This window comes from Calidris pugnax, unplaced genomic scaffold, assembly GCF_001431845.1.
Source record: "Calidris pugnax isolate Ruff unplaced genomic scaffold, ASM143184v1 scaffold140, whole genome shotgun sequence".
Classification (NCBI taxonomy): domain Eukaryota; kingdom Metazoa; phylum Chordata; class Aves; order Charadriiformes; family Scolopacidae; genus Calidris; species Calidris pugnax.
Window position 1 is genome coordinate 532,169 of NW_015090896.1, and position 12,571 is coordinate 544,739.

Here is a 12,571-nt window from a genome sequence, read left to right on the forward strand (position 1 = left end):
TCCCAGGCCTGTTCTGTCTCTGCCTTCCTGCTGCAAACACACAGCAGCGGTCGGTTTTCCAGTTGCTGTGCCTTCTCAGATAAAAATTGCCTTGACAGCCAGCTCTGACCCCTGGACTGCCAAATGACCATCTTGTGATGATGAATTCTGTGGCATGAGGCACCTGTGAAGAAATGGTCTGTGCTCACATCCCTGTTTCAGGTTGGCAACAGAGCAGCGTGGGTGCTGGGGTCTTGTATGGCAAGAATATTTCATTAGTGATAACTCTGGCTGGAATTCAAGCTGGGGACTCTTAACTGGAAGGTCCTGTATCCCATTATGCATCCCTGAAAGAGCCCTACGTCCTGATTAAGTGCTGATGAAGATTTTTTTTTTTTTTTTTTTTTGGCTTGTTTTCCTTAAAATGTTTCTGCAGAAATCATTCTATTTCACTGAAAATAAGATGTAGAGAAAAATCAATGGGGAAATAACCCACGCCTTACAACCAGGATCCAATTTTTTAATCGCCCTGCAGCTTCCAGAAGCAGGGCTCAGGAAACACCCTTTCTTTTGGAGCTGCAATTTATGGTGCTCTATTAATTGGCACTTAGCATAATTTCTGCCAGATACAAAAGGCAGTTTCTCCCCATATACCTGTCCTTTCAAGACGTGGAATACCACGAAATCTTCACGTGAGAGGGGTGAATAAAAGACAGCATTAAAGTGACACGGCTTTAGATGAAAAATTGCAGCAATTCATGATCACTTCATTTTTCCACTCCAGGACATGTTCGGTTGTAGTCTACAAATATGAGGGTATCTCTGCTTTGTCACTGAAAAATAAGATTTCTTTTCCAGGTTTTTCTGGCCCCCTGAGGACCCCAAGTCTTAAGGCCCTTCTCTTTTCTTTTTTGCTTTTCTTACTGAATGCACCAGTTAAATAAAATGCATTAGGAGGAAAATACAGATGATGATTGAGGAAGGGAGCATGAAATACTGCACCCATCCATTCCTGCTTGTTCCCCAGCCATGGTAACAACAGTCTTGCTGGGATCTCAGATGGATACCAATTCTTTGAGCCCTGGGGCTGAACCAGACTCCTTCTCACACATGAGACTCATGGGTTTGGCTATGATGCTCAGTGGGGAAAGGGACACCCAGGAGGGTGTTATTCCAACCAGACCTTTTTCACCCACCATTGACTGAATTCACTGTGGGAAATAGAGAGAAAACCTCCATATGTTTGGCATTTTTGTTACGAATTTTGTGCAAAAAAGAACCATGAGACATGCTGCCAATGGGCCTTTGGGGCCAGGCTTGGAGAATCTGTTTTAAACCTTCATGAAATATCGTCTCTTGTCCCCAGAGGGTTGTGTTCAGGGCCACAGAGAAGGCAAGAGGGAAAATGATACCTTCTTCCCATATCCCCACCCCGTAGGACCACTGGCAGCTCTGCTGTGGGCATTCAGGCTTTTTTTGGTGCTGATGAGCCTTTGGGTTGGGTTTGGAGAATCTGTTTTAACACTTTATGTGGGATCACGGGGACACAAGTAACCACACCACACGCTCCAGAGTTACATCTCCTTTTTTTTCTCCTTTTAATTATTGAGAGGAGGGGATGACAATTGGGTTAGACAACGGGAGAAGCCCCTCCCAAAGCCACCGCGGTGCCTCCTCTTCCCCAGAAGCTTCCTCTTCGCCTCCTATTTCCCCTTCCAGCCGGGTGGGATGCAGCAGTAGTACTTGCAGTCGGAGGAGAAGGCCCACACGTCCACCTTGCTGCAGCCGCTGGAGCAGTGTCCCACCTTGGGGCAGTGCTTCAAGACCTGCACCTGCCCGTAGCCTGCAAAGGGGAGACAGGGGGAGAGGGGTTGGGGTCAGGATAGGTGCCATCGAGCCCCACTGTCCTGCCCTCCCTTCCCCTCCAGGTGTGGCAGTGCTCCCAAGGATGAGACTCTGCTCCTAGGGAGATCCTGCTCCGTTCTTCCACACACTAGAAGGTGTCAAAAATGTTTAAAACATCCTAAATATACATCTTACAGTCCTTTAAAGTGAGTTTTCCTTTAAAGACTCATTTGTCTGCTCATGAACATGGAGACAACCTGGAGTAACCAAGTCACCTGCATACCCAAATGACTTGACACCTTTATGGGGACAACAAAATCACAGACTTTAAAGCCAATAGAGATCATGTTTGTTCAAGCTGCCTGCCAAGCATGGCCAACTCTGACCCTCATCACTCTGGTTCTCCCACCGTTGCCCACCGTCCAACGCAATTCACCCTCTTACCTGGGACAGCCAAGGAGGCCAGGAGGAAGACAGCGAAGACAAGGTAGAGGAACCTCATGGCTGGAGTTGAGCTGGGATCTCAACAAGGCTGGAGAAAGGAGTCTTGGAGAGAGCCTGAGCTCGATGCTGCTGAGTGGCAAGGCTGGGGATCCTCATATTTATAGTGCTCTTCTGAGCAGGAGGGTTCTGGGGGAGGTTCTGTTGGTCACGAGACCTCTCATGGTTCACCACACAACCACCAGGCCCTCCTGAGTATGTTGGCAAAACTCTGCTCTCCCTAGATCTGGTATCAATACCCAATTCAAATGCAAACCATCGAGTGTGACAGGAATCAACGATGAGTAGATAGAACAGATCTGCTGGGGCAGAGGGACCTGACAGGAAAGGAGATCAAGATCAAAGGGCTTCAGGCCTTTCTCAACTTTTGGCAGTGATGCAACCGTATGCAACAGGGCTGAGCTGTGGCCACGACGTACCTGTAACTCTCCCTCCGTTGTCTAGACCTGTCACCTTGTGGGGCTGGACAAGCTGAGAGGGGCCCTGGTGTGTGCAGGTTTGGCTTGGGAAGGACCCAGTGCCCATGTACCATCCTCTTGGGAATCATGACTGCAAAATCCCTCCACCATATTCAGTGTAGCTTGTTTTGGTGTCCCCTCTCACCCCACTGATGGGCAGGAGCACTGGTGCTGAGATCCTTTTCCCAGGACCATGGGTGAGTCAACCAGTTGTAGACACTTTGATCATCAACTCTTCCTCACAAACCCTCCAGACAGCTCTGGGGTCTCAAGTGTGCTTAATTTCTGGGGTGGAGATAGCCTGTTCCCTGCTGCCATCGGAGCTCTGATGCCAACAGAAGGTTATTCAGAGCAGTGAAAGGGAAGCTGACTGCAAAGAATCTGCAGGCATAAGGATCTCAGCACTGAGTGGCAGCATCAGCAGATGCTCTCTCCAGAGTCTCCAGTTCTCTGGAGACACTCAAAACCCACCTGGACACGTTCCTGTGCAACCTGCTCTAGGTGGACCTGCTTTGGCAGGGAGGTTGGACTAGATGATCTCCAGAGGTCCCTTCCAACCCCATATCATTCTGTGATTCTGTGACTCAATGATAGCACTTATTTTCACCTTCCAGGAACAAGATGCTTCCAAAGAGCACTTCAGAGAAAAAAAAAGCTACTTCAGTGTCTGGAGGAGGCAGTCAGAAAGGAAAACTGAGCATTAGGATTTGCTAGAATGGGCGCTGACAAAAATCAGCGTGTCCCTGTAACAGTTTTGAGGGTACTTCATGCTCTTCGTGTCCCTTCTCTGCACACATAGAGTAGAACAAGAAGAGGTACAGAGGATGGTAGCAAGGATGGTGAAAGCTGGGGACTTATTTAGAGACAGTGAGATAGTAATTTTACTGGGACTCTTCCACTATAGAAGGAGATAAGTACATGGGGATATGGGACAACAGTGTCAAAACTCTAAGTATCCTACCAAAAAGAGAACTGTGGTTTTCCATTTCTGGTAACCAGGGAAATAGAAGATGGCATTCAAAAGCATGATGCACTGGACAAAGAAATTCTCCTTTCATGCTGCACACAAGGGGATGGTGCAACTCATTGCCATGGATACTGCGGTGGAAGAAATTGTAAATGTCTTCATAAAGCAAGTAGGGTGGTCAACCTAAGTTTGAAGTTCTGCTCTGAGCAGCTGGCTCGACCAGATGACCTGCAGAGCTCCCTTCCACCCTATGTTATTCTATACTTCCATGGAATCCATAAAATCGATTGAGGAGCATTCAGTACAATGATACGGATCTGTATCCAACTCAACAACCCCCAAATCTCAGACTGCTGGATTTGGATGGGTGGGTGTCCTGGTTTTGGCTGGGATAGAGTTGACTTTCTAACTGGCAGGTGGTATAGTGCTATATTTTGGAATTGGATTTAGGATGAGAATAATGTTGATAACACACTAATGTCCACTGGCCACAGGATCATGGAGTGGGCCCTGGTACTCTTCAGTTTGCAGACAGAGAAGCAACCATGATGATTTATTGTGTGTTGTTACCAAAAATGCATGGAACCAGGGATGTCCCCGGAGCCACTGATCCACATCCCACAGGCAGAGCTCCTTAGAGCCCTACATCATCCCTCTTGGGAAGGTGTCTTTGGGAATACCACCCATAAGTGGATTCCCCCACATCATTTCCCCTCCTTCAGGACACCGTTCTCCACCCCACTAGAAGTGCCATCCTATATAAAACATGGAACTGTCATCACTGCAGCTTCAGCCCACCGTTTCTCATCTAGACCACCCTAGTCACAGGTAACACATTATTCCTTTCCTATATATTCTTTATTCCAGATTTGTGGGGATCATGGCTCCCCTTTTTTTTTTCCCCCATCATCATGGACTCATTTCTTCCAGATTTTTGTTATAGGTCCTATTTTCGTGGTTCCTTAACCCTGTCAGCTCTAGGCTCTCTCCAACTATTCCACCTCATCTTGACGTATCGTACCTCAAGCAGTAAAAAGCACACAACCTGAAAGTCTAGCAGTTTGGAGTAATAAGTGGATTAATTTAAGTGCCTGACATGTGATAACCCTGTTGGATTTTTTTTCAGAAAGAATGATTTCTGCCTTTTCTGTGACTGGATGACATTGCACCACTATGTGCCCCTTGTTGCCCACTGCAGCCCCATACTCTCCTGCGTTGCCGGATATGGCTCATTCCACCTTTTGCTCCTGACAAAAATTAAAAAGTCACCAGTTTCCTGCAACATGCTGCAGTCCCTTTCAGCCTGCTATTTGCAAATTCGGTGAGCTCAATCTTTATTCCATTATGCAATTTGTTAATGAAGACCCCGGGTAGTTCAGGACTCAGAACAGCCTTCTGAGATGTCCTACCATCACCATGGTAACTGGAAATTTATTAAGTCCTGTTCATAAACCATTTTTCCTTCATTTCCTTCAGGCCATGATCAATACTGAAAAAAAAACCCCAAACCCTAAAATTGAGACAAAATACCCACCCAAATGAATGTGATGAAAACATTGTAGAGTCCCACGTTTCGGGGAGACCCTTGAGGAACCTCACTGTCAGGACACCATTTGAGGATGGAAGCCCCCTGAAAACTATTCTCCATGATGGATTCGATGCCCTGGTATTGTCCATTGTGGCCATGCCTTGCAGACAGTGTCCAGAGCTTACAAGAAGGGTACCCAGATTGAATTCCTGTCCCTCTGGGGATCAGCTCTGCTGTTGGCAGCCCTGGCTGGTCCTGGTGGCTCCATACGTGCTGGCAGCAGAGACCTGGCAGCCGGATCTGGGGGAGGGGGAATTGTCCCCGCGTGTCCGGGTTGGTGAAAGTGGCCAGCAAGAGACGAGGAGAAACCTGTTGGAGCATGGCCCTGGCTGCCAGGAGCCTTTGTGAGTGGGACCAGCGGGTCGGGGTGACATTGCACACAGCGGAGAGCAAACAACACCTCTTTGGAGATGGGTTTGCTCAAGTTTCTCCTCCTGCCCCATTGCTCGTGGCAGGAGTCCATCTCTAAGCACCGATGTCTCTATCTTTGTTTTTGATGAGCACTGCTCTTTGCTCCTGGCGTGCTGAGATCTCCACTAGCCTCCAGGCATGAGCGTTTTCTACACTGTTCTGCTTTTCTCTTGTTTTGCTCCCTGCCCACCCAGGTTCCACAGCAGCTGGGATGCTACAGGGGACAGAGGGAGATGGAAGGTCAAAATTAGGAATTACCACCTTCAGAGTCTTCTTGTCTGGGCAACCTGCAGTGGGACAATTTTGAATAGAGTGTCCATTGGCCACAAATTTTATGTATTCAGATCGCTGAAGAGTGAACTGAAGGAAGACTCTTCCCAGTCTCTCATCTCTCATTCATTTACCCCCTTTCCGTTTTCTCCATTCCTTCTCTCTTATTTATGCCACCCCCCAATTTTATGCCACTATGTATTCATACCCTCCCAGCCCCCTCCTTCATTCTTTACCTTTTCTGTTTGCTCTTCACTCTATCTTTTTTTTGTTTCCCAGGACCACTACAGGGAAATAACTCTGCTCATTTCTGCAACTGAACATTCATAAGCTCTTAAAATGAATAATTCCATTTACCGGAATTTTGAAGGACAAGAAATCATTACTCTTATACTAAGCAGCTTCTTTTTTTTCTTGACAAGCAACTGTGGGTTGTTTGTTTTTTTTTTTTTTCGGATGCAGAGTTTACTTTATAGATATTGAATGTGTACGTTCCTATAAATGTTCAACAGGGAATCCCTCATTCAAGCTATTCACATTTGAATTCAAATAAACACCACTGCTCATCACTAATGTTGGCTCAGCACGCAGAGCTGCCGCGTTTTGTGGGGATTCATCTCTTTTTTTTTTTGGAGGCAAAACCAGCAGCTGTAATTTCCTCCTTTGAGTCACAGCACAAGGACCAGAAAGGGTGAGGCTGGATGAGTCTACAGAGAGATGAAAGGAAACCACTGCTGGGAGATGCTCGAGCACTCTGCACCACCAGAGAAACAGCACAGCTGGAGAAAAGCCAGCAGAGGAGGGGAAGGATCTTTTCTGTTTCTTCACGAAACATATTTTTAACTGTATTTTTGAATTGGATGTCACCTAGACTTGATGTAAATAATTCTTTTTCTATTTTTTTTTCTTCAGAAAGTCTTGAACCATTATCCCCCAGGCAGTTGTCTCAGTCACCTTGCAGAGGTGTTCTCATAGGGCTTATTTCGTTCCAGCTTTTTCCTGGTAAGAGTTGTGACCTCATTGATCCTGGCGTTTTTTACACAGGCTTCCTCTGTAGCAGTAAATGAAATATTTTCAAGAGTGGTAATAAGAAATGTATACTCCATCGTCTTGAATACAAATCTGGGCTAATTTTCCCTTGTTTGTTATCTTGCAATTACCAGTTTCTGCGAATCTTTCCCAAAATGCTTAGCATTGAACATAGACTTGGTCCAGCCCACTTCAGAGCATCGGATACTGAGGATTTCCACTGTGGTAGACTCATACAATACTGCTAATGAGGTGCTCCAGGAAGGGCAGGTGCAGTGGATGCAGTTGTAGAACTTGAGAACCTTGACCACTCTTTAAAATTAGAGATAGATTATCCAGCAAATTAAATAACGATGGTCTTTGCTGGTTTTAAGCTAGACCCCTTGTTGGTCACCTGTAGTAAATTATGTTGGGTACATTTTCAAGGGGAATAGAGGGCAGTAAGAGAACTATCCCATCCCATTGTATCTTATGACCTTTCAAGGATGTCAGATCCCTACACACCGTCCATGAAACCCTTCTGTATTGCCAGATTAATTAGACTCATACAATACTGCTAATGAGGTGCTCCAGGAAGGGCAGGTGCAGTGGATGCAGTTGTAGAACTTGAGAACCTTGACCACTCTTTAAAATTAGAGATAGATTATCCAGCAAATTAAATAACGATGGTCTTTGCTGGTTTTAAGCTAGACCCCTTGTTGGTCACCTGTAGTAAATTATGTTGGGTACATTTTCAAGGGGAATAGAGGGCAGTAAGAGAACTATCCCATCCCATTGTATCTTATGACCTTTCAAGGATGTCAGATCCCTACACACCGTCCATGAAACCCTTCTGTTGTAAATTTTCATGCAAGCAGATAAATGTCCTCACCTAGTTCTAGTAACATGATATAGTTTTCTGCCATGGCTCGTGGTGCCTGGAGGACCTCCCTTTTCCACTGCTCTTGGTTCCTTTAATCCAGAGGAGGGAAAGACAGTGGGGTGAATGGCTCAAACAGTGATAGAGCAAAGGCAAGGGGGATCCCTTGACTCCTCTCCTCTGGCTCTTTGCAGTTGAAAATTTGCAGCCAGGTCCAGGGAAGTCCAAGTCAGCTGAACCTTACGCTGCGCAGCAAGCACGTGTCAAAAGGACAGCTTATCTCAGTTGTGGTGACAGGGATGTTTGCAGCTTTGGTTCATCTTGCTGCCTGCTTTTCTGCTGAGCTGCTCAAGCATTTTAATTTGCTAGAAACTAAACTAAAACAAACTAAACTAAACTAAACAGCATCAAGGGCCATCCCCATTCTGTGATTCTATGGTTCTATGAGTACAGCGCTGTTTAAATTAGAGTACGGGCACACCCCATGGTAGCTCAAGATCACAACGTCTCTATGTATGAAAGAAAGAAGCAGGAGTAAATATAATCATTTTTCTTGGCCTTCATAAGCTCTTGCACTCTTGGAAAAAATTTTCTCTGGCAAAGAGTATCCAGTCATGAGCTGAAGACCTCCAGCAAATGAAGACACCACCACTTCTATTATCACTCTTAAGAACTAAGCTTTTTTTCCTAGGTTTAGTCTGTTTAACTAAGAAGAAGCACCAGGAGGTTACGCTTTCTGCTTTTCATTTAAACAGCCGTATTTATTTTTTTGGTATATTCTCCCTGTGAAGATACTTGTACCCTGAACTGAATCACTCCCCAGCGCAAAGCTTTGATAAGCCACACTGCTCCGGCTCCTTATCTTCCCTCAAGGTGACATTTCCTCCTCTTCACTATATGAATCCACATCCTTTTTCCAAAACATGTTCTTTCCAGTAGCTTCCCCAGCCACAAGCATTCAGTTCAGTGTGAGTCAGCTGTGTATCCTTGCAGCAGTGAAGGCCAACTGCATATTGGGCTGTATCAGCGAAAGCACGGCCAGCAGGTCAAGGAAAGTGATTTTTTTTTTTTTCTCCCCTCTACTTGGTACTTGTGGGACTGCATCTTGAGTCCTGTGTCCAGTTTGGGGCTCCTCAGTGCAAGAAAGATGCCAATAAAGGCATGAATCCTGCTCTGTTTCTCTCCAGAGTTTGCTGCCTCTGCTGCATTTGCCTTCTCCACAGCTACATTAAATTATTGGCCCAGAGCTCTGCTGTGATCAGACTCACACAGCACTTTTTCCTTGTTCTGGTGATGAGGTATTTGCAACAGCAGAGTCTTGGTTTTCGTCTTCTGGCACAGGAACAACAACTTCACACCGTGAACAACTTTACATTACAGATCTCATGATTTTTTACACTGCAAATCTCATTTTTATAACTCCAGTCCTTAGGATGACCCAGTTCTTTCTGTGTGTTACCTTAATCTGTCCCTGTATCGATGGCACAAGCTAGCTTTGGGTCCAGTACATTACTTTTTCACACCTGAATTTTTGTTCTAAGAATGACCCTTGAGAAAATTTCTCAGTATCCTCCCTCCTGCCTGATACTTTCCCTTTCAAGGTTACCCTTTAACCAATTTACGGTGCCTTTATTAATCCCCTCCACTTCACCTGAAGTAGTTTTTCAGGAATATTTTACTAACGGTCTTCACTAAACTGCATTTGATGAGATCTGATGCCCTCTTTCACCAGGCTGGTCTGTTGAAATCTATTAAGCAGAGAATCCACGATGCATTTTCTTTTGTATTCTCGCTGGCCTGTTTGTTCTCAAAGCCTTGCGTAATGCTGAGATCAGATCATACTCTCTCAGGAGATTTTTTTTTTTCTTCTCCCTCTGAACTGCACGACCGTGTTTGCTGTTCTCAAATTTTACAGTGGAGTCGCAGACTGAAAAGACTCCCGAGCAGTTCTTGTTGTTTCACCCCGGTTTTCTGTGCCCCTCTTCCCAATTTGGGGAAGGATGGTATTGAATAAGGCTCTCCCCTCCTGTGGGACTGACTTCCAGTGAGGCCATTCCTAGTTATTTTGGATTTTCTGACCCTACTTCTTCCTGAGCACCACAGCAAAATATTACAGAATCACAGAATGGGGGCTGGAAGGGACCTTTGGAGATTATCTAGTCTGACCCCCTGCCAGAGCAGGTCCACCCAGAGCAGGTTGCACAGGAGCGTGTCCAGGTGGGTTTTGAATGTCTCCAGAGAAGGAGACTCCACCACCTCTGATCTGACTGATCGCCTAATATTGTGTCTCCCTCCTCTACAAGTTAAATCCCAGTTTAGTTTTAGGGGACACAACAGCCCCCAGTGCCCCATCAGTCCCATCCAGCCTCTCCATTGGGGGCCTCAGTCCTGTTGTGGGGGTAGAGACAAGAGGCAAACAGTCACCACCTCCCCCTTGTGCCCCCAAAACCCCCCTCCCAGGGTGCCTCTAGAGCATCCTCATCCCAGTGCAGCCACTTGGCTTTCCTGGTTCTGTATCACAGAATCACACGGGGTTGGAAGGGACCTCTGGAGATCATCTAGTCCAACCCCCTGCCAAAGCAGGTCCACCCAGAGCAGGTTGCACAGGAACATGTCCAGGAGGGGTTTGAATGTCTCCAGAGAAGGAGACTCCACCACCTCCCTGGGCAGCCTATATATTCATACATCAGCTTTGCTGATGTTCTCTACAAAGCCCTTGTACTACAACAGCAGCTCTGCTTTGTCTCTCATCTTACAGCTAAAGAGACTTTTACTCTGCTGTTGGCGAGTTATAGCACAGCTTGACTTTTTTTCCCCAGTGCTCCTTTTCCCTGTGTCCTTTCTGATTTCCGAAATGACAAGTCATTGCTCTGAATTAATCCTGCTCCCTGCAACAGGGAGGGGAACAAAAGGCATTTATTTCAGCTTGGAGGAGCAGGTCTGACCCTACTGGGCTACCCCACCTCTAATCTCTTTGTCACATGCAAGCATGGGTACTCTGGCCATTCGTTCTTTATTAACTGGAAGCATTAATTGGATTCTGAAGGGAAAGATTTTCACTTCTGAGCATCCAACAGAGAGAACATTTACCCCCACGCTGAGCACCCCTTTTTTTGCCTGACAAGCAACAGCTTCAGACATAGCCTCAAGCTACTTTAGGTACTCAGCCTTGCAAACCCTAATTCAGCCTATTCGTATTTGATCTTAAATGCTCAGCACAACCTCAGCAGTCACTGCTGCTGAACTGACAGCACCGGCTGAACTGACATTTAAAACCATTTTCTCTGGTGGTGGAGCTCATGGGACCCGTAGGCACACAGTGGAAGGTGCAGAGGTGGCTACTGGAACCCAGCGTGCACCAATCTAGGGATATTTGTAGGAAAACACAGCTGAGGGAAGTTGTGACTGCTGCTGGGACGTTGCTGGTGGCCAAGGAGGCTCCATAGAGGAAGAAGGTGGTCGGTTGCTGCTGTTTCTCCTCTCCTGTTTTCCAAAACTGGTTCTTCTCTCCTCTTTCTGAATGAGACATAAGCTGCCTTGCTGTCTCTGTCCCTCCACTTTGAGGAGGCTGATATTGGGTCTATGAAACCTGCAGCTCCTCCAAGCCCCCCCTGCCTATTTGAGTAAAGGTTCTTATGCCTTTGGGTCAGATTTTGGTGGGTTTGAGCATCAGGAAGGCATCCTGGAGATGGTCAAACAGTTCCTCAGGTCCTATTCGCGTTGCCTCTTTAATCCACTGTGAAATGTGGTGTTCAGAAAATGCTGCAGTTCCTCCCTGTCAATCAGGGCTGTGATGAAGGACCAGGGCTATATCAGATGTATTTGTGGCATAACCCCAGCTACGAAAGCGTTTGGATGCACAGAGAGTATAAAGGGGGAAGAAATGAACTCCTAAGCCCCTTAACACAACCACGACAAGCCTATTGGCTTTGTAGGGAAGAGCTAATTGTTAAACAGGCTGCAATTTCTCATGGGGCAACTTGCCAGGTTTCTCCAGTTCTGACCTTCCTGCATAAAACCCTTTGTGCTTGTTTTTTGTTTTCTTTTTTTAAAGCAGAAGCCCTCATCAAGTCTCCATCAAGCCCAGGCGGGTTTGGTTTTTAAGATATATTCATTTATACTCTTCAAGAGGCAATTCACGATGCAGCTTTGTCAGGAATGATGTGGCAATTTCCTAAATCTGGTCAGACCCCAAGAACCCAGCTTTTAAGTCATGAAGAATCAGCCCAGCATACAGACCTCCTGGGACACAAAGAACCCAACCCATATTCTAGGGGAAAGCACACTTTTAAAGCACCACAGCTTTTAAAGAATAAAAAAAAAAATCAGTTCATAAAGAATTTATCAGCTTATGTTGTCCTCATTTGCCCTTTCAGAAAGAGCTGGAGTGGAATGGAATGGTTTGGATTGGAAGGGACCTTTAAAAGCCACCTAGTCCAACCCCCTTGCAATGAACAGGAACATCTTCAACCAGATCAGGTTGCTCAGAAGAAGAGCCCTCTTCACTTGAATGACATAATCCTTTCTCGTGGGCTCCAGAGAAACCATACTTGCCCCTATTACAAGCTGCAGTCACTGTATAAATGTCTGTTTAATTATCTTTCCACTTAAAACCATGTGAAGGTCAAAACCATTTCATTAATGCTCCTTTCTTTCATGCTGCT

At 46.1% G+C, this 12,571-nt stretch overlaps 1 protein-coding gene across 1 annotated transcript; it reads right to left on the minus strand.

Moving 5' to 3' along the window:
- Positions 1-1,682: 1,682 nt before the first annotated feature.
- Positions 1,683-2,326, minus strand: LOC106891662 (cygnin-like). Its single transcript, XM_014948371.1, has 2 exons — positions 2,269-2,326; positions 1,683-1,822 (listed from the first exon to the last, which is right to left on the minus strand). The coding sequence occupies exons 1-2, from the start codon at positions 2,324-2,326 to the stop codon at positions 1,683-1,685; spliced, it is 198 nt and encodes a 65-aa protein (XP_014803857.1).
- Positions 2,327-12,571: the final 10,245 nt, after the last annotated feature.

Excerpts from the sequence above, each read along its gene's own strand:
- LOC106891662 (XM_014948371.1), bottom strand. The coding sequence starts at position 2,326 with ATGAGGTTCCTCTACCTTGTCTTCGCTGTCTTCCTCCTGGCCTCCTTG. Across the intron at positions 1,823-2,268 it reads GGCCTCCTTGGCTGTCCCAG|GCTACGGGCAGGTGCAGGTC; the intron begins GTAAGAGGGTGA and ends TCCCCTTTGCAG.